This window comes from Felis catus, chromosome C2 (genome assembly GCF_018350175.1).
Source record: "Felis catus isolate Fca126 chromosome C2, F.catus_Fca126_mat1.0, whole genome shotgun sequence".
Taxonomy (NCBI): domain Eukaryota; kingdom Metazoa; phylum Chordata; class Mammalia; order Carnivora; family Felidae; genus Felis; species Felis catus.
The window spans coordinates 158,261,860-158,282,057 of NC_058376.1; the positions used below are offsets into that span (position 1 = coordinate 158,261,860).

A 20,198-nucleotide genomic window follows, 5' to 3' on the forward strand; every position below is an offset into this window, starting at 1 on the left:
ATAAAATAAATAAATAAATAAATAAATAAGAAATTTTTTGTCAAATTGGTTTCCATACAACACCCAGTGCTCATCCTAACAGGTGCCCTCCTCATTGCCCATCACCAACTTTCCCTCCCTCCCACCCCCAGCAACCCTCAGTTTATTCTCAGTTTTTAAGAGTCTCTTATGGTTTGCCTCCCTCCCTCTCTTTTTTTCCCCCTTCCCTCCCCACCCATGGTCTTCTGTTAAGTTTCTCAGGATCCACATAAGAGTGAAAACATATGGTATCTGTCTTTCTCTGTATGACTTATTTCACTTAGCATAACACTCTCCAGTTCTGTGCACGTTGCTATAAAAGGCCATATTTCACTCTTTCTCATTGCCACTTAGTATTCCATTGTATATATAAACCACAACTTCTTTATCCATTCATCAGTGGATGGACATTTAGGGTCTTTCCATAATTTGACTATTGTTGAAAGTGCTGCTATAAACATTGGGGTACAAGTGCCCTTATGCATCAGCACTACTGTATCCCTTGGGTAAATTCTTAGCAGTGCTATTGCTGGGTCAAAGGGTAGATCTATTTTTAATTTTTTGAGGAACCTCCACACTGTTTTCCAGAGCAGCTGCAGCAGTTTGCATTCCCACCAACAGTGTAAGAGGGTTCCCGTTTCTCCACATCCTCACCAGCATCTGTAGTCTCTTGATTTCTTCATTTTAGCCACTCTGATTCGCGTGAGGTGATACCTGAGTGTGGTTTTGATTTGTATTTCCCTGATGAGGAGAGATGTTGAGCATCTTTTCATGTGCCTGTTGGCCATCTGGATGTCTTCTTTAGAGAAGTGTCTATTCATGTTTTCTGCCCATTTCTTCACTGGATTATTTGTTTTTCGGGTGTGGAGTCTGGTGAGTTCCTTATAGATTTTGGATACTAGCCTTTTGTCTGATATGTCATTTGCAAATATCTTTTCTCATTCCTTCAGTATCCTTTTAGTTTTGTTGATTGTTTCCTTTGCAGTGCAGAAGCTTTTTATCTTGATGAGGTCCCAATAGTTCATTTTTGTTTTTAATTCCCTTGCCTTTGGAGATGTGTCAAGTAGGAAACTGCTGGGACTCAGGTCAGAGAGGATTTTTCCTGCCTTCTCCTCTAGGGTTTTAATGGTTTCCTGTCTCACTTTCAGATCCTTCATCAATTTTGAGGTGGTTTTTATTTTTATTTTTTTTTTGGTGAATGGTGTAAGAAAGTGGTCTAATTTCATTCTTCTGCATGTTGCTGTCCAGTTCTCCCAGCACCATTTGTTAAAGAGACTGCCTTTTTTCCATTGGATATTCTTCCCTGCTTTGTCAAAGATTAGCTGGCCATACTTTTGTGGGTCCAATTCTGGAGTCTCTATTTTTTTCCATTGGTCTATGTGTCAGCCAATACCATGCTGTCTTGATGATGACAGCTTTGTAGTAGAGGCTAAAGTCTGGGATTGTGATGCCTCCTGCTTTGGTCTTCTTCTTTGATATTACTTTAGCTATTTGGGGCCTTTTGTGGTTCCATATAAATTTTAGGATTGCTTGTTCTAGCTTCGAGAAGAATGCTGGTGCAATTTTGATTGGGATTGTATTGAATGTGTAGATTGCTTTGGGTAGTATTGACATTTTAACCATATTTATTCTTCCAATCCATGAGCACGGAATGTTTTTCCATTTCATTGTATCTTCTTCAATGTCCTTCATAAGCTTTCTATAGTTTTCAGCATACAGATCTTTTACATCTTTGGTCAGGTTTATTCGTAGGTATTTTATGATTCTTGGTGCAATTGTGAATGGGATCAGTTTCTTTATTTGTCTTTCTGTTGCTTCATTATTAGTGTGTAACTGATTTCTGTACATTGACTTTGTATCCTGCGACTTTGCTAAATTCATGTATCAGTTCTAGCAGACTTTTGGTGGAGTCTATCGGGTTTTCCATGTATAATATCATGCCATCTGCAATAAGTGAAAGCTTGACTTCATCTTTGCCAATTTTGATGCCTTTGATTTCCTTTTGTTGTCTGATTGCTGATGCTAGAACTTCCAATAGTATGTTAAACAACAGCAGTGAGAGTGGACATCCCTGTCGTGTTCCTGATCTCAGGGGGAAAGCTCTCAGTTTTTCCCCATTAAGGATGATATTAGTTGTGGGCTTTTCATAAATGGCTTTTATGATGTTTAAGTATGTTCCTTCTGTCCCAACTTTCTCAAGGGTTTTTATTAAGAAAGGAGGCTGAATTTTGTCAAATGCTTTTTCTGCATCTTTCGATTGACAGGATCATATGGTTCTTATCTTTTCTTTTATTAATGTGATGCATCACATTGATTGATTTGCGAATGTTGAACCAGCCCTGCAGCCCAGGAATGAATCCCACTTGATCATGGTGAATAATCCTTTTTATATGCTGTTGAATTCGATTTGCTAGTATCTTGTTGAGAATTTTTGCATCCATATTCATCAGGGATATTGGCCTGTAGTTCTCTTTTTTTACTGGGTCTCTGTCTGGTTTAGGAATCAAAGTAATGCTGGCTTCATAGAATGAGTCTGGAAGTTTTCCTTCCCTTTCTATTTTTTGGAACAGCTTGAGAAGGATAAGTATTTTCTCTGCTTTAAATGTCTGGTAGAATTCCCCTGGGATGCCATCTGGGTCCTGGACTCTTATTTGTTGGGAGATTTTTGATAAATGATTCAATTTCTTTGCTGGTTATGGGTCTGTTCAAATTTTCTATTTCTTCTGTTTGAGTTTTAGAAGTGTGTGGGTGCTTAGGAATTTGTCCATTTCTTCCAGGTTGTCCAGTTTGTTGGCATATAATTTTTCATAGTATTTCCTGATAATTGCTTGTATCTCTGAGGGATTGGTTGTAATAATTCCATTTTCATTCATGATTTTATCTATTTGGGTCATCTCCCTTTTCTTTTTGAGAAGCCTGGCTAGAGGTTTATCAATTTTGTTTATTTTTTCAAAAAACCAACTCTTGGTTTCATTGATCTGCTCTACAGGTTTTTTTTTTTTTTTAATTCTATATTGTTTATTTCTGCTCTGATCTTTATTTCTCTTCTGCTGCTGGGTTTGGGGTGTCTTTGCTGTTCTGCTTCTATTTCCTTTAGGTAAGCTGTTAGATTTTGTATTTGGGATTTTTCTTGTTTCTTGAGATAGGCCTGGATTGCAATGTATTTTCCTCTCAGGACTGCCTTCGCTGCATCCCAAAGCATCTGGATTGTTTTATTTTCATTTTCATTTGTTTCCATATATTTTTTAATTTCTTCTCTAATTGTCTGGTTGACCCATTCATTCTTTAGTAGGGTGTTCTTTAACCTCCATGCTTTTGGAGGTTTTCTAGACTTTTTTCTGTGGTTGACTTCAAGCTTCATAGCACTGTGGTCTGAAAGTATGCATGGTATGATCTCAACTCCTTTATATTTATGAAGGGCTGTTTTGTGACCCAGTATGTGATCTATGTTGGAGAATGTTCCATGTGCACTCGAGAAGAAAGTATATTCTGTTGCTTTGGGATGTAGAGTTCTAAATATATCTCTCAAGTCCATCTGATCCAATGTCTCATTCAGGGCCCTTGCTTCTTTATTGATCCTGTGTCTAGATGATCTATCCATTTCTGTAAGTGGGGTGTTAAAGTCCCCTGCAATTACCACATTCTTATCAATAAGGTTGCTTATGTTTGTGATTGTTTTACATATTTGGGGGCTCCCATATTCAGCCCATAGACATTTATAATTGTTAGCTCTTCCTGATGGGTAGACCCTGTAATTATTCTTCATCTCTTGTTACAGCCTTTAATTTAAAGTCTAGTTTGTCTGATATAAGTATGGCTACTCCAGCTTTCTTTTGAATTCCAGTGGCATGATAAATAGTTCTCCATCCCCTCACTCTCAATCTGAAGGTGTCCTCAGGTCTAAAATGAGTCTCTTGTAGACAGCAAATAGATGGGTCTTATTTTTTTATCCATTCTGATACCCTATGTCTTTTGGTTGGAGCATTTAGTCCATTTACATTCAGTGTTATTATTGAAAGATATGGGTTTAGAGTCATTGTGATGTGTGTAGGTTTTATGCTTATAGTGATGTCTCTGGTACTTTGTTGTCCTTGCAACATTTCACTCACAGAATCCCCCTTAGGATCACTTGTAGGGATGGTTTAGTGGTGGTGAATTCCTTCAGTTTTTGTTTGTTTGGGAAAGCCTCTATCTCTCCTTCTATTCTGAATGACAGACTTGCTGGATAAAGAATTCTTGGCTGCATATTTTTTCTGTTCATCACATTGAAGATTTCCTGCCATTCCTGTCTGGCCTGCCAAGTTTCAGTAGATAGATCTGCCACTAGTCTTATCGGTCTCCCTTTGTATGTTAGAGCGTGTTTATCCCTAGCTGCTTTCAAAATTTTGTCTTTATCCTTGGATTTTGCCAGTTTCACTATGCTTTGTTGTGCAGAAGATCAATTCAAGTCTGAAGGGAGTTGTCTGTGCCTGTTGGATTTCAATGCCTTTTGCCTTCCCCAGCTCAGGGACATTCTCAACTATGATTTCTTCAAATACACCTTCAGCACCTTTCTGTCTCTCTTCCTCTTCTGGAATACCAATTATGCATAGATTAATTCTCTTTAGTGCATCACTTAGTTCCCTAATTTTCCTCTCATACTCCTGGATTTTTTTATCTCTCTTTTTCTCATGCCAATGGACCATAGTTTGTCAACTGTGCCTGCTTTAAGGCAAAAAGTATTACCAGGGATATAGAGGCTCATCACACAACGATAAAAGATTCAGTTTTCCAGCAATGTTTTACAATCCTTAAGGTGTATTCCGTTATTACTGTTGTCTTAAATGTACATGACAAAACAAAGATAGATCTACTTACATGGAGAAGATGATAATCCTACCATCACACTGAGATGTTTAAAAAATATGTATTACTCATTAACTGATAGATGAGGCATAAAACAATTAGTAAGGTTATTAATCACATGACTACACAATTCCTAATTCTGATTCAACTCTGACCTTGAAAGCCAGAAAATCATTTTTTCATTCTCTTTGGGGACATCTAGTGGTCTCTGCCACACTAATTGTATATAAAATCTTCCAGGGAGTTGGAAACAGGAGATATTTTCAATTATAGGGCTAGCATAAACTTGACACCAAATTTGGATAAGGAAAATAGAAAATTACAGGCCAATCTCATTCATTAACATAGATGCAAAATTATAAATAAATATTAGCAAATCAAATCCAACGATGTATACATGTTTTAAAAAATACATCTTTGGATTTACCTTTGGAATTCACAAATGGCTTAATATTAGAAAATCCATTTAAGTCACCACATCTCAACAAGAGCAAAATAAATCTGTGACAAAATAAAACATCCATTCACAATTTTAAAAAATACTGACAAACTAAAACTATAGGAGAGCTTACTTAAGCCAATAATGCTAGTATGTTAATCATACAGTAAATATCATACTTAATTGTGAAATCTTAGAATAATCCCCTTTAAGGCAAGAATCAGATAAGGATTCAATATTGTAAAACTAACCAGTTAATTAACAGGTGTAAAAAAATAAAATAAAAGTACAAGGATTGGGATTGGGAAGAAAGAAATAAAACTGCCATTAGTCACAGTTGATAAGATTATCTTCATAGAAAATCCAAGGGAATCTACAAACAGTGGGAATTACTTCCATTAAACTGGGATTCGTAAATGCAATGGGGATAATGGAATCCTGAGGGTAGGCAAAGACCATGTGGTAACAGCAACGATAAGGTAGATGTAGTTACTATAATAAACAGTGGAGTCAAAGTTGTAATCTGAATAGCCTGACCCACAGAATTCTTTGATATTAGCTAATTGATCCTGGTGTCCCTAGAAGTGAAATGGATGGACAGTCTATTAAAGTTTTATTTGATCTGAGTATGTGGAAAAGCTCCAGATCTAGGGAATATAGGTATGACATTAGTCACCAAACAGAGTTACAACTCATCACTCAATTCCCAGACTTAAGCTAGTTCACAGACCCAGACCTGCTTGAATAAAGGGTAGGTAGGCCCCTATGAAGCAGGACACTATATATACATGTGTGTGTGTGTGTGTGTGTGTGTGTATTTTTTAGAGTGGTATATATATATATATATATATATATATATATATATACTTTTTTTCTAGAGAGAGCATGAGCAGGAGAGAGGGGCAAAGAGAGAGAGAGAGAGAGAGAGAGAGAGAGAGAGAATCCCAAGCAGGCTCCCTGATGTGGGGCTCGGTCCCACGACCGTGGGATCATGACCTGAGCTGAAATCAAGAGTCAGATGCTCAACTGACTGAGCCACCCAGGTGCTCCAGAACAATTTATATTTTGAATCTTCCTCATCTTCTCCCAAGACACCCAAGGACATTTACCAGAGTGACTTTGCATCAGGAAGAACATATAAATAGACTTTTCTGGGATTGCCCAAGCCTGATTCTGAACTGACACTAATTACAGGAGACTCAAAATGCCACTGTGGTCCTCTGGTCAGAGTATGAGCATTTGGAGGTCAGTGATTGATGGAGTTTTTGCTCAGCTCCACCGTAGGCCTCCTATATTCATCCTGCAATTATTTTCCCAGTCTGGAACACAGAATTAGACTCTACATACTCAACAGCTGGCAGAATCCCACTGATTCCCTGATCCATAGAGTGAAGGCTTTATAAGAGAGGCCAAGTGGAAGCCACTAGAACTGCCTTACCCAGGAAAATGGTGGACCAAAGCAATATTGCACTCCTGGAAAAGTTGACAAGGTAAGTGCCACCATCAAAGATATGAACTCCCCATTCAGCCTGCCTCCATGGATGTTGGAGAATGACATTGGATTATCATAAATTAATCAGGTAGTGACTCCAAGTGCACCTGCTGTTTCCACATGTGGTTTTGGTACTGAGCAAATCAACACATCTGGCACCTGATTTGCAGCTACTAATCTAATCTGGTGAATGCTTTTTTTTCTCTATGCCTGTTAGTAAAGACCATCAAAAATTGTTTGCTTTCAGCTGGATATACCTTCACTATCCTACCTCAGGGCTATACCAACCCTACAACCCTAGTTACAATCTAGTTCACAGTTACTTTGATCACATTTCTACCAACAGGACACCATGCTGGCCCACATATTGATGATATTAGGGTAATCAGATCTGCTATGTCGGAAGCAGCAACTACTCTAACATGCTGACCAGACACATAAAATGACAGAGTGTGGAAAATAAACTTGGCTAAGGTAAACAATGTTTTCCAAAATTTCATTCTTTGTAATGTTTCCAATATTTATTTTCTGTATGTTTAAAGGAGCCACAAGAGGAAATTTTACATGACATTTTCTGGGTCATATGGTAACTCGGTTTAATATTTTGTGGAACTGCCCAAATGTTTTCCAAGCGGGGGGTGCCCTTAAGTCTGAGATAATTCTCATCTCACACTATCTACTCACTCTCTCAGTGGGGCTTTGAGCAGCTTTGGTTTGGAGCTGCTTTGAGATCTAATCAGGACCAGCTATATAATTTGCCACATCAATTGCAAAATGTTCAAAATTATCCCAAATTTTAAGACAGTGAAATCAGGGCATTAAAGCTGAGGCTCTTCTAAGTATGAGGCCTATGTGCAAATGCCCAAGTAGCACACCCAGGAAGCCAGCCCTTGACCTGAGGCAGATGCATTTGCTATAGTGAGGAGGAAGTTGAGCAGATGATCCTTGACTTTCCGACCCTCTCTCCTCAGGTTTGGCCTAAGATCAGGATCCAGAACGTGTTCCTTGAGCTCTTGAGCCATCCCCATTCTCTCTCCCTGGGCATTTCCCTGTGTTCCCATCAGTCCTCACAAATATGAGCCTAATTTAACATGGATTCTGGGAGTGGCTCCTAAGACTCCACTGAGTTGTCTATCCTATTTCCTTTCTCTAACAAAATTTCCACATCCCAAACTTGCCCTTGTATCTCAGATGGAAAGATGAAAACAACTATGATGCTTAGATTCCCAGGAAGCTTAGGGTGGTGAATGATGGAGAATATCTATTTCCATTTCTATGGCACTTTATTTTCCAGTCTTCTTGTCAGGATTTTGAAAAGCTAACCTTCTTAGATCTGTGATCACCTGTGCTACCTATACTTCTCTGTGAAAATGAACCAATCAGAGGTACACAACAGGGATGAATCCCACAAACCACTTAGATGAAAAGGAACCGGACACAAAGAATACATACTATATGATTCCATCTATTTAAAATAGAAAACAAAACAGAAATCAGGCAGAAATATGTTTAGGGAAGTTTTCTTAGGTGGTTAATAAGTGCAAGTAAATTATTATACATCAGATTACAGTTTACATTGGTAAGGGGAGGAAAGTGATCAGGAAGGGCAGGAGGGGACTTAAAATTTTCCTGCAGAGTCCTACTTCTGAGTCTGACTGCTGATTCTAGGGGAGCTCACTTCATGAAACTTGAGTTGTACATTTTTGTTTCAAATACTTTGTTACATTTTGTGATAAAAATACTTTTGGGGTGCCTGGGTAGCTCAGTCGGTTAAGTGTCCAACTCTTTTGGCTCAGCCAAAGCATTTTGGCTCAGGTCATGACCTCATGGTTCGTGAGTTCGAGACCCACATCAGGCTCTGTGCCAATAATGGGGAGCCTGCTTGGGATTCTCTCTCTCTGCCCCTCCTGCACTCTTTCTCACTCAATATAGAACACTGTACTTCTAGAGTTATATTTTCATTTACATTCCACTTCTAGAGTTATTACTCAGAGCTCTCTTTTAAACTTTCTGATTTTGAGTGGGTCCTCCAAAACTAGAGGTAGCTCTCTAGGTCAAGTAATGTAAAACCTTAAGTCCTCTTCTCATTGAAAAAATAATAATCCTTTGTTCAAAACTATTTGGATTGAACTCTGCTTTGCAGTTAATTTTGATCAAACTCAGGAAACTCAAAGAATTCAAAATAAATTATGATCTCACCTACAGTTTTCATGTTCTTCCCAACTCTGTTAAAAAACAGAGAGGATAGGAAAGTAATCTATTCTCAACTTGACTCAGACCACCACATAGTAGAAAGCAGTTTCAATTATTGAATTTTTCAATGCCCAAGAATATGGATCAAGATCAAGTTGAAGCAAGTTGTGTCTCTTGTAATTAGTGTCAGTTCAGAACCAGGCTTGGGCAATCCCAGAAAAGTCTGTTTATATGCCCTTCCTGATGCACTGGTAAATGTCCTTGGGCGCCTTGGAAGAAGATGAGGAAAATTCAAAATATAAATTGTTCTGGGCACCTGGGTGGCTCAGTCAGTTGACCATCTGACTCTTGATTTCAGCTCAGGTCATGATCCCAGGGTCGTGGGATCAAGCCCCACATCAGGGAGCCTGCTTGGGATTCTCTCTCTCTCTTTCTCTCTCTGCCCCTCTATCCTGCTCATGATCTCTCTCTCTCTCTAAAAAAAATTATAGGGGCGCCTGGGTGGCGCAGTCGGTTAAGCCTCCGACTTCAGCCAGGTCACGATCTCGCGGTCCGTGAGTTCGAGCCCCGCGTCGGGCTCTGGGCTGATGGCTCAGAGCCTGGAGCCTGTTTCTGATTCTGTGTCTCCCTCTCTCTCTGCCCCTCCCCCGTTCATGCTCTGGCTCTCTGTCTCAAAAATAAAACGTTGAAAAAAAAATTAAAAAAAATTATATATATTTATATATAAATTCTCTCTCTAACACACACACACACACACACACACACACACACACACATAGGGTCCTGCTTCAAAGGGGCCTACCTACCCTTTATTCAAGCTGCTTGGGGTCTGTGAACTAGCTTAAGTCTGGGATTTGAGTGATGAGTTGTAACTCTGTTTTGGTGATTCATATCAGACCTATATTCCCTAGACCTGGAGATTTTCCACATATTCAGATCAAGTAAAACTTTAATAGGTTGTTCTTCCATTTCAGTTTTAAAAGATTACCAGCTCCAACTAATGTGGCCAATTACAGGTGGAAAGTCATTCTAGGGTTGAATGAAACATTCAATGTGTGAATGAAACATTTGAGGACAGGAAAACACCAATTCTTATTGGACATTGGATTACTCCAGGACCATGACCATGGTTTATCAGTTGGAACATTCTTCTACAAGTCACCTCATATAATTAGAATTACAGTAGTCTTACCTAACATAGCTCCTTCCAATGACAATGCAGTCACCATGCTTGCTCTCAAGGACTCCAACCAGACTTCCTTCTTATGTGCAAATGCTACTTGTTTCTCTTTTTTTTTTTTTTTAACATATAAAATTTCTGCTTATGTTCACATTAGAATGCACCTTGGTAGAATGAGCTTCTCAGGTGAGGATCTGATGATAGAACTCTATATGTATAAAGAGTAATTGTTTTGATTATAAATAGATCAAAAGGAAGAAATATTTGTGGATATCCCCCAAAACTTTGTTGTTTATATATGAATATAGAACTAGTATAACTAGTATATGTGTATAACTAGTATATGGAAATGTTTGTATGAATATAAAAGTACATTTCCTTTGGGTTGCTGACTTCAATATTTAGTATTGGTTTATGTACATATGGACTCTTTAGACTTCTCACCAAGGGAGAACCTGCCATGGCCATTTTAAGTAAACCTCAATGATGTATCCAAGGACAGCTTGCTTTCTGCTCTCATTAAAACCCCAAGTCATGATGGTAAAACATCCATAGTTAGGCCAATTTTCTCTACCTGTATCCAATATATTGACCCAATTCTTAGGTTCACACCAATAGCAACCATCTGTTGAAAACACTTAAACATCCTATGACTTAATCAGAGGATGCATGCACTCTCTTTGCCTTACCTAGCTCAAATTGATTTCATAGCAAGAAGCTTGAAGTAATGTGGCTACAGATCAGTTGGGGAACAAAGACAGATGGCTCAACTATGAGATATAAATGGAGGCAACCTTGCCTTCTTAATTGATTCATTCATTTAGAATTCAGGGCTATAGGAGTTGCTATATGCTCTCCCCTAAGCTCTGTTGGGGGGTTATCACCTAAGTTACTGCTCCATTGGAGGCAAATCAGAAGTCTGTGTTTTGTTAGTCATAAATTTACTGTTAAATTTATTAAACTTATTAAATGTATTCATTTTTGTTGTAAATTAAATGTTTTTAAGCAGAAATATCTTTAAATATGTTCTCCATTTTGAGGGGCGCCTAGGTGGCTCACGTCAGTTAAGCATCTGACTCTTTTTCAGCTCATGATCTCCAGGTTCGTGAGTTGAGCCCTGCATTGTGGAGCCTATTTGGGATTCTTTCTCTCTCTCTCCCTGTCCCTCCTGTACACTCTAGCTCTCTCAAAATAAATAAAACTTTTTTAAAAAATAATATTCTTGGTCTCAAAAGTTTTAAGTCAACATCCTAGGAATTTTTAAGATAAAATTATTTAGGAAAGCTGTGCCAGTTTGGTCTCTGCTTCAAAACCCACTCTTCTATAGATGCTTTGAAATGATGGGGTGGGAACTCTAATCCACATCTCCATTTTGCCAGCTATTTCTCTGCTAGGCTCTAGCATTGAGGAATGTAAAAGGAAAGCTGCAGTGTTGGAAGTATTGTGATTGATTTTGTGGGTAAACTTGGCTACGTGTGACAAGTTGCCTAATTTGAACAAACATTATTCTGAGTTTTCCTGTGAGGGTGCTGTTGGATAAGATTAACGCTTAAATTAATGGACTTTGAGTAAAGCAGATTACTGTCCATAATGTGGGTGGGCCTCATCATGAATCAGTTGAAGGCCTGCGTAGAACAAAAAGCCTCCCGGGGACAAGAAAGAATTCTCTGGGAGGCTGCCTTTGGACTTCATCTACAACACTGGCTCTTTCTAGTTCTACAATAGCCAGCCTTCAACTGGAACAGGAAAATTAGCACTCCTGGGTCTCTAGTCTTCTGGCCAATCCTGCAGATTTTTGACTTGCCAGCCTCTGGAATCACGAGACAATTCCATATAATAAATCTATTTCTATGTGTATACACACATATACTGGTTCTGTTCTTCTGGAGAACCTTAACAATACAAGGAGGAAGAGGGGAATCCTTTCCTGGGTTTCATGTCTACGTAGGCACTGTTTCCTGTTTCCAATGCTCCTTCACTCCAGCAGTGGCAATTCCCTCTGGTAGCAACAATTGGGTCCAGCTTGCAGTTCTGTCATCATAAGGCCCTCCTTTTGATTCAGACCAACACCAGCCCAGCAGTGATCTCTGCATACATCTGAATTCAGCCCCACAGGTGCTCTCTTCCAATGTCCTACCTTTTTATAATTCTGTTCCTGCTTTGTAGCTTGCCCTGTGTAGGTGGGATAAATACTGTGCCCCCAAACAGATTCAGATGTTGAGACAAAGGACACCACACACATCAGGATGTTATGAAAAAGTTTATTCTTCACATAATGCGGCTCTCTGGGAAGAGCAAGACAGGCACCCCAGCCAGTCAGTTGGCCTTGATTGCAAGGAAGGGCAAGTGACTGATTTTTATTGTGGTTAGGGGTGTGGGTTTCCAGGGCAATGGTTTGCATAAAGTTCACCTCAAGTGTTAAGACACTGCCTGGTTTCCTTACCAGTTGGCCCAGATGTGAGGCAAAATGGGGAGGGCTTGAAAGCTGTCAGTTGTCAAACATCAAAAATGGGGTCAGACTCCATTACAGCACGCCCACCCCCGTCCTGGGGTGGTACCAGGTTTCAAGTCACTACCTCCATGAACATTAGCTTTTTTTTTTTTTTTTTTTTTTTTTTTTGGCTTTTTACTTAGCTATACCTACTGAACACAATTCTAAGTTCTTTTTCTTAAAATAATTGGTATGGTTTTTGACTCCTGACTATAACCTGGGTGATACAAGTCTCTTTGCTATTCTTAACAGGGTTATTAGGATTAACGTAATATGCGTGGCAGTTGGGCATAAACATTTACTCCCCTTTCTTCATTTACCTAATAAAGTGGAATGGCTAAGCATCTCCATCCACAGGATCCCATTTCTTAAACTTTTCTTTTTTTCATTTCTTAAGCTCTTGAGTCTAAAGCTTTTGACCTCACTTGCTAGACTTAGGCCAAAAAGGTTAAAGAAAATAGACCTTATAATTTCCTATAAACTGCCTGTCTTGGAGATGTGTCAATACATGGAGAACATCCCCATTCTTTTTAACTGATGTGTAGTATTCCATCACAGATGGGACCAGAACTGTTCAACCATTCCTTTACTAGTAGCCATTTGTGTTGCTACAGATTTTTGTGGGTGAGGAAACTGGAGCCCTTGAGAGATTAAATGCCTCACTCTAAGTAACATTTCATAAACGGTAGGGCCAGGATTTCTATAAAGTCATGAGATAACAGAGCCCATGCTTAAAAACACTTTTATTTTTAAGTATTTTAAGCAAACAGTTAAAAAAAAAAAAATCCACGCTATCCTGTTAATCAACATGTTGACCCATCTACATCGATATTTTAAATGAAATAAAAACACAACTGAAACTTCCATGTACCCTCCCTGATTCTATCTGCAAATCCCACCCTGGAAAGGCAGAACACGATTTTCACACAACATTTTAATACATGATTTTATACTCATCATATAATTTGAATCCACAGGAATATATTATTGTGCAAAACAATAACAACATTGTTTACCATATGCCAACAATGCTTACATGCCAGCCACTAACCAAAACACTTTACATGCATTATTTCATTAATCATCCCCCCTCCCCAAATTACCTTGTGAGGTTGGCAACGACTATCCCATTTCATTAAAAAAGTGAAACACAAGTTTAAATAATGTGCCCACAGATACACATTTAATTTGACATAAATGGGGTATACTGTACATAGCTTCTGCAACTTTCTCAGCATTTTTGATTTATCTATGTTGAAAGATGTAACTAGCTCTTTCACATTCACTTCCCAAAGTAGCAAGAACCACCCCTTTTATTTTATTTTATTTTGCTTTTCTGTTGAAGGAAATTTCGGTTTTTCCCACTCTTGCTACCTAAACAGTACTGCAATAAACAGTTTTACACAGATGTCCCTCCCCATGTGAAGTTCTTCTAGGATTTGTCCAGGAGTGAAGCTGCTGGTGACACACACAACTTTACAACGTTTTGCAAGCTGCCTGGTACAGGAGCTATTACAAGTTCCACTCCCACCACAGTCAGGTCCTGCTGTCCCACACACATGCCCATGCAAGGGCTTACAGAAACCTGTCATCTTGAGGCGTGTGAGATGGTACATATTAACTGACACTTCCTGTGCTTTCTTCTCTGTACATGCCTCTGTGTGGGCTGATAGTCAGTGAGGCTGGGATTAACCACATTGAACAACTGATTCAGACTTTCCAATACCTACTCTCTTCTGGGGGCTCCCAGCCCTCTGGCTCTCCCCAGCCCCAACTCCACTTCTTCCTAGGCAGTAAGAGAAAGCAAGGCAGGGTTCAAAGAAGACTGCATGTTCTCTAGGGCGAGATGGGGTACGACTTGAGAACTGGTGGCTGGGGCAGTCAGACAATGTCAACTGGAACTGCACCGCTGAGCTGCTAACTAGTGTGCCGGTGGGGGACCTCCAATCAACACTGTGCTCACGGTCCCTTCAAAACACTCCAATTCTGACTTAGCTGAACAAAACTCAGTTCCATATTCCTTAATAGAGGTAATTTTGTGCAAAATCTCCTCGGCATGGCAAACAAATAAGCACCCAGCTCTGGCCTCCAGAGCACCCTGTCTGGCTGCAGTGGCAGGCGTAACTCCTGGAAACTTGGACAATACTTGCAGAGTAAGATACAGGCACAAGGAGAGGTGGGGCCAGGGGAGAGGCCTTAGGTGGATGAGGGGTAGGGAGAGCCAGGCCTTGAAGGGTGAGGACCTGGGAGAGCATGGGTAGGGTCTACACTCGTGGAGAAGGGAGTCAGCACAAAGCAGGCCAGTCCAAGGGTGTTCAGGGGCAGGCAATGAAGTTAAATCCAACACTGATTACACCAAAATGTTTAGCAGTTAGCTCTAAGTAGTAAGACTTTTCTCCTTTTCCTTTTACTTCATCTGTATTTACTAATAATTCTAGAATAATCATGTATTACTCATATAATTAATATTATTTAAAAACTCAGGTTATTAAACAGACTCCATCAGCACAACCCCAAGATATTAAAGTCTTACCTCAGCATACAGGGATTTCTGTTGATTTTTACTTCTTTGAACATTTCAAATTGTGGTGTGAATGTTTAAAAGTAAGTATGTCTCACTTTATAAAAATGGCAGTAGAAAACCCCTACTGGGGCATGAACTCTATGAGGTGACAGTGGCACAAGGAATTGGGGGAGGGTGGTGAAAATACGAACAGAAAAGGGTATTTCCTTGGTTGTAGCACCAACTGATTTAAAGCTGAAACTGATATGGAGCTGCAGTTCTCAGAGGGCTCTGGTTCCAGATATCAGCTACCTAACCCAGAGCCCCGTATACCAAGTCCTCTTTTGCCACTCCTAGGATCAGGGAGCTTGATTACTCTAATTTTACACACCCGAAAATAGATGAAGATGTTCAGTGACTTGTCCAGGATCATTTTGCCAAGAAAAGTCACACTGAGCCTGAACTCAGATCTGATAACTCCAAGGCCCTTCCCATGACCCTGGACCCTCAGTACATGGGTCTCTGGTCCCTGCCCAGCCACTTCTAGAGCCAGTTTTTGCTACTTTACCAGTGATGGGACACCCAATTCCAGGCCAGAGGCAGCTGCTGCTGTAGGAAAAGGATGGGAGAGCCAGGATGACCGAACCTTCCTGAATACAAAGCTGAATGGGGACCAGAACACAAACATGGATCTGCCGCAGTTATTTCCCTCTTCCCCACCCCTGCCTATTCCATGTGACATCACCACAAAGCATCAAAGCCTTCATTTTCACCCACCTACGACAATCCAGAAAGGATAAGAGTACTTGTACTGTACTGAAAGTACATTTTTTAGGTTCGTTTCTTCTTACTATAAGAGATGGCCTGTCCACCAGGTGTACCCTAACTCACAGCAGTAAAACATAGTCTGGGATGGTGCTCTACTATCAAGTGAGATATTTTATTCTTATATTCATAATGTGAGCTCTTCAATAATCAGAAGTAATGGCTACCTACATACATTTTAGAAAAATCAGTCCTTTACCCTTACACCACCAGCTGATTCTTGCTATGTGCTTCAATTCAAGTTGGCAAATGAGATGGGGGTGCCTCCCCCCACCAGGCCACCTTTCCTCCAGAGGGCATCAGTCATGTGAACTGGTACCTTTGGGTTGAACCCGATGCCAGCACCGGATCTGACATGAGAAGAAGGCTACATGAAGGTTAGAGGGTCCCGTAGTGTCCCGTACAGATGCAAGCGCAATAATTAAACATTTACAATTGTTGCTGAGAGCTGTAAGTCTTGTAGAAAATTCAGACATTTTGAGGGGAAAGGAGATAGTCGCATTCATGGAAACTGGCAGCAGGGATAACTAACTGCATGAGTCCCCGGGTCTGCGGTTAACCCTTGTAAATGTTAATTCACAGAGTACATTACTCCTAAACTCAAAACTGTCCCAAAGCTCCCCACCTCCATACCTCCCTGTGAAGCAGCTCCGGCCCCTGGGGGGACTCGATGGTGCTCACGCCACTTGGCCCACCAGCTCTCTGGGGCCCCTTCTTCTGCTGGTTCCCTCGACTCTAGCCCAAGGGCCTCCCTACTATTCTCCAAGATACCAGACAAGACCCCACCTCCTGTGCCTGGACCAAGTTTCACCTCTTCAGTTGAAGCCCTCTCTAACTAGCCTACTTAAAATCGCAACCCACTTCCTAATCCAGCACTGCCTCTCACTCTTCTCTGATTCATTCTGTCCACAACACATATCGCCATCCAAAGCACTATGTATCTCATTCGTTCACTGTCTGTAAAGATCCAAGACAGCAGATTTTTTGTCTATTCCAGTCACTGCTGGGTCTCTAGCACACACAACAGTGCCTGGCATATGGAAGGTGCTCAGCACATTTCTGTTGGGACACATGGCCCGTTGCTGACCCTGCAGACTGTGGGTGGAGACAGCAATGGGGCACTGGGAGAGCCCCATTCTCCAGGTGATTAAGTCCAGCCCTGCTGTCTTCCACGTGCCACTGAGACAACTGTATGCCCGTGGCAGATCTCCAAAGCCAGGCGTGAAGGCCAAAGCTGCAGCCAGAACTCCCAGGAGGCAACTGGGGAGACTAGGAGTTCTTGCTGTTGCTGCTGCTGCAACTTGTGAGATCAAATAGAATACACACCACCACAGTATCCAATTGGCCCCTTCCCAGCAGCCACAGCCCATCACACCACAGACATTTCATCAAACAACACAGGGCAATGGTATCTGCCTTTAGACTTATACCTAAGTCTGGGGGAGCTCCAGGCCACTGTGCAAAGGCCACTCCTGGGGCCCAAGCCTCCAGAAGGGCCCCCAAAAACAGGTTGCTGCTCTTCCCCAGCAGGTAGGAAAGGAAATGCCCTGAGTTTTTGACCTCAGGATTCTCTGCCACCAGCTTCAAAAACAGAAAGGGCTGGACCCTTTGTGAAGGCTTTTTCCACACTGCCCACAATTAAGGGTTCTCTGGCAGGGCAGCTAGGAACCCCTCTCCCCCCACTGTCAAAACCCAAGCTAATCTCTAATATGGTTTTTCATATGCCGAGCCAAATTTGAAGACCACCTGAAGGTATTCCCACACTCTCTGCATTTGAAGGGCCTCTCTCGGGTATGAAATCTCTTGTGGCTAATGAGCTGTGAGCTTTTGTTAAAAGTTTTCCCACAGGTGCTACATTTGTGGCACTTTTTCCCAATGGGTATGTTCTGGACTCCGGTGAGCCTGGAGCTCTGGTCACAAGCTTCCTCAGAATCTTCAAGTGGCTTCTCCCCACTTGGTTTTAATTCCTGTAAACTCACCCCTGTGTCCTGGCAGGAAGATAATGCAGCCAGGCTGCATTCAGACTGTGCCACTCTGGTGTGTTTTCTTTGATGAATGCGGAGAGTATGTCTTCCAATGAAATCTTTCCCACACCACTGACATTTAAAAGGTCTCTCTTTAGTGTGGATTCTCTGATGATTAACAAGGCGATGTTTTCTATCGTACGATTTCCCACACAGATTACACTTATAGCGCTTCTCTCCACTATGTATTCCCTTATGATCTACAAGACTTCTTTTGCGTGTGAAAGTTTTCCCACATTCTTGGCACCAAAAGGGTTTCTCACCAGTGAGGATCTGCGGCTGCAGATTTGGAGTGTTCTCACTTTCGTGGCACTCGTACCGTTTTTCCAAAGAGTGAATCCTCTGATGTCGGGAGAGGTTAGAACTCCATCTGAAAGCTTTCCCACATTCCCTGCACTTGTAAGGCTTTTCTCTGGTGTGAATTCTCTGATGGATGAGGAGGAACGAGTGATTGCGGAAGGCTTTGCCACACTGGCTACATTTGTAGGCTTCCTCTGTACTGTTCGGAGGAAGCTGGAGCACTGTGTCCTGACTTGAAGACGGCCCATTCTCGGGTCTTCTTTGAATGGCATGCTGCTTCTTATGAGCAATAAAGGCTGACCGATGGGTAAACTCTTTTTCACATTCACTGCATCTGTAGGGCTTCTCACCTGTGTGAATTCTCTGATGATCAATGAGAGATTTCTTCCGAGTGAACGTTTTCCCACACTGCTGACATGGAAAGGCTTTCTCCCGAGCAGGGGCACCCTGGAGCTGACCGCAGCTGGAGGCCAGTCTGAAGTCCTTACATTTGTCTTGATCATAGAACTTTTCTTCCTGGTGCATTCTCATATGACGAGTGAAATTTGATCTCCACCTGAAAGTTTTCCTACATTTGGTACATTTATAAGGTTTCTCCTGAGTGTGGACCCTTTGATGTTCAACAACATACGATTTACAGTGGAATGATTTCCTACACTGACTGCAGTCAAAAAGCTTCCCCCTACTCTGGTCTCTCAAATGATTATCAAATCCTGAGCCACAGGTGAGAGCTTCCTCATACTGATGAGACTCAAGAGATTTCTGCTTCGCATGGGTTTCCTGGTGTAGGCGGTAGGCAGACAGGCGTCTGAAAGCCTTGTCGCATAAACTGCATTTATAAGGTTTCACTCCAGTGTGAATCTTCTCGTGTCGCACACAGTTTGAGCTCCACCTGAAGGCTTTCCCACACACCCTGCATTTAAATGGTTTCTCTTGAGTGTGAAGTCTCTGATGACACGCGAGATGAGAGCTATGACTGAAGGCCCTCCCACAGTCACTGCACTTATACGAGGTCTCCACTATGTGAAGATTCTGCCCACGCTGGTGATGTGGGCTAAGGCGAAAATCTTTCCCATGTACATCCTTTGCATTCCCTTTTAGTCCAGCATGAATTCTCTGATGGAGGCTAAACCCGCCAACGATGCGCCTGAGCCCTTTCCCATATTCCTTGTAATCACAGTGGTATGAACCCCCTCTGAAGTGTCTGCCACAGCCGTGTTTCAGGGATCGCTTTCTTCTGGGAACTCTCAAATACGTAGCATGTTTTAAATTAAGACTAGCACTTCTTCCTGACTCTTCAGATTCTTTTGCTGTCCTGTGACTGAACTTGGTCTCTTCCTTCTTAACTCTTGATTGTATGGGGCTTCCACATTGTTGCTTTAGCCTGCCCTTCTTTTCAAGAGATTCTCTGAGCCTGATTCCCTCAGAAACACTCATCACACAACATTCTGATGGCACAGCAAAGGTTTCTGCTTCTTCCAAAGGTTCATGTTTTAAGACGAACTTGTTTGTTTTAATCTGGAGCTCACCTCCTGACACAAAATAAAACAAATGACAGTGTACTTTTTCCCCATACTTGGAACTGCAGAAAGCACCGAAGGACAAAAAAAAAAAAAAAGCCACAATCTTGGGTGGTGAGGCTTTTGCCTGACTACCAATACCTTTACCAAAGAATCAGGGAAGGCAAAACGTGGAAGAGTATTCCAGATGACAGGGAAGGGAGGAGGAGAAGCAAGGTGGGCACAGAAGCTAGACATATGCAGGAATCACATCTAGTTGAAAAACAGAGTTGAAAAGTGAGTGTTAAACAGCAAAAGAGGGGAGAGGAGTCCTGGCATAAGAGGGTAAGAAGGTCCACAAGAGCCCAGGGGAGGGATCCATGGAGGAC

General features: G+C 41.3%; 1 protein-coding gene across 3 annotated transcripts in view; it reads right to left on the bottom strand.

Annotated features, from left to right (window-relative positions):
- Positions 1-12,414: 12,414 nt before the first annotated feature.
- Positions 12,415-20,198, bottom strand: part of ZNF445 (zinc finger protein 445) — an 84,127-nt gene continuing 76,343 nt past the window's right edge. For all 3 annotated transcript variants that reach the window (XM_045037988.1, XM_006936568.5, XM_003992294.6), the window contains one exon: positions 12,415-19,842. In XM_045037988.1, coding sequence (XP_044893923.1) covers positions 17,684-19,842 — 2,159 coding nt within the window. In that variant the 3' untranslated portion in view covers positions 12,415-17,683. The remainder of the gene's footprint in view (positions 19,843-20,198) is intronic.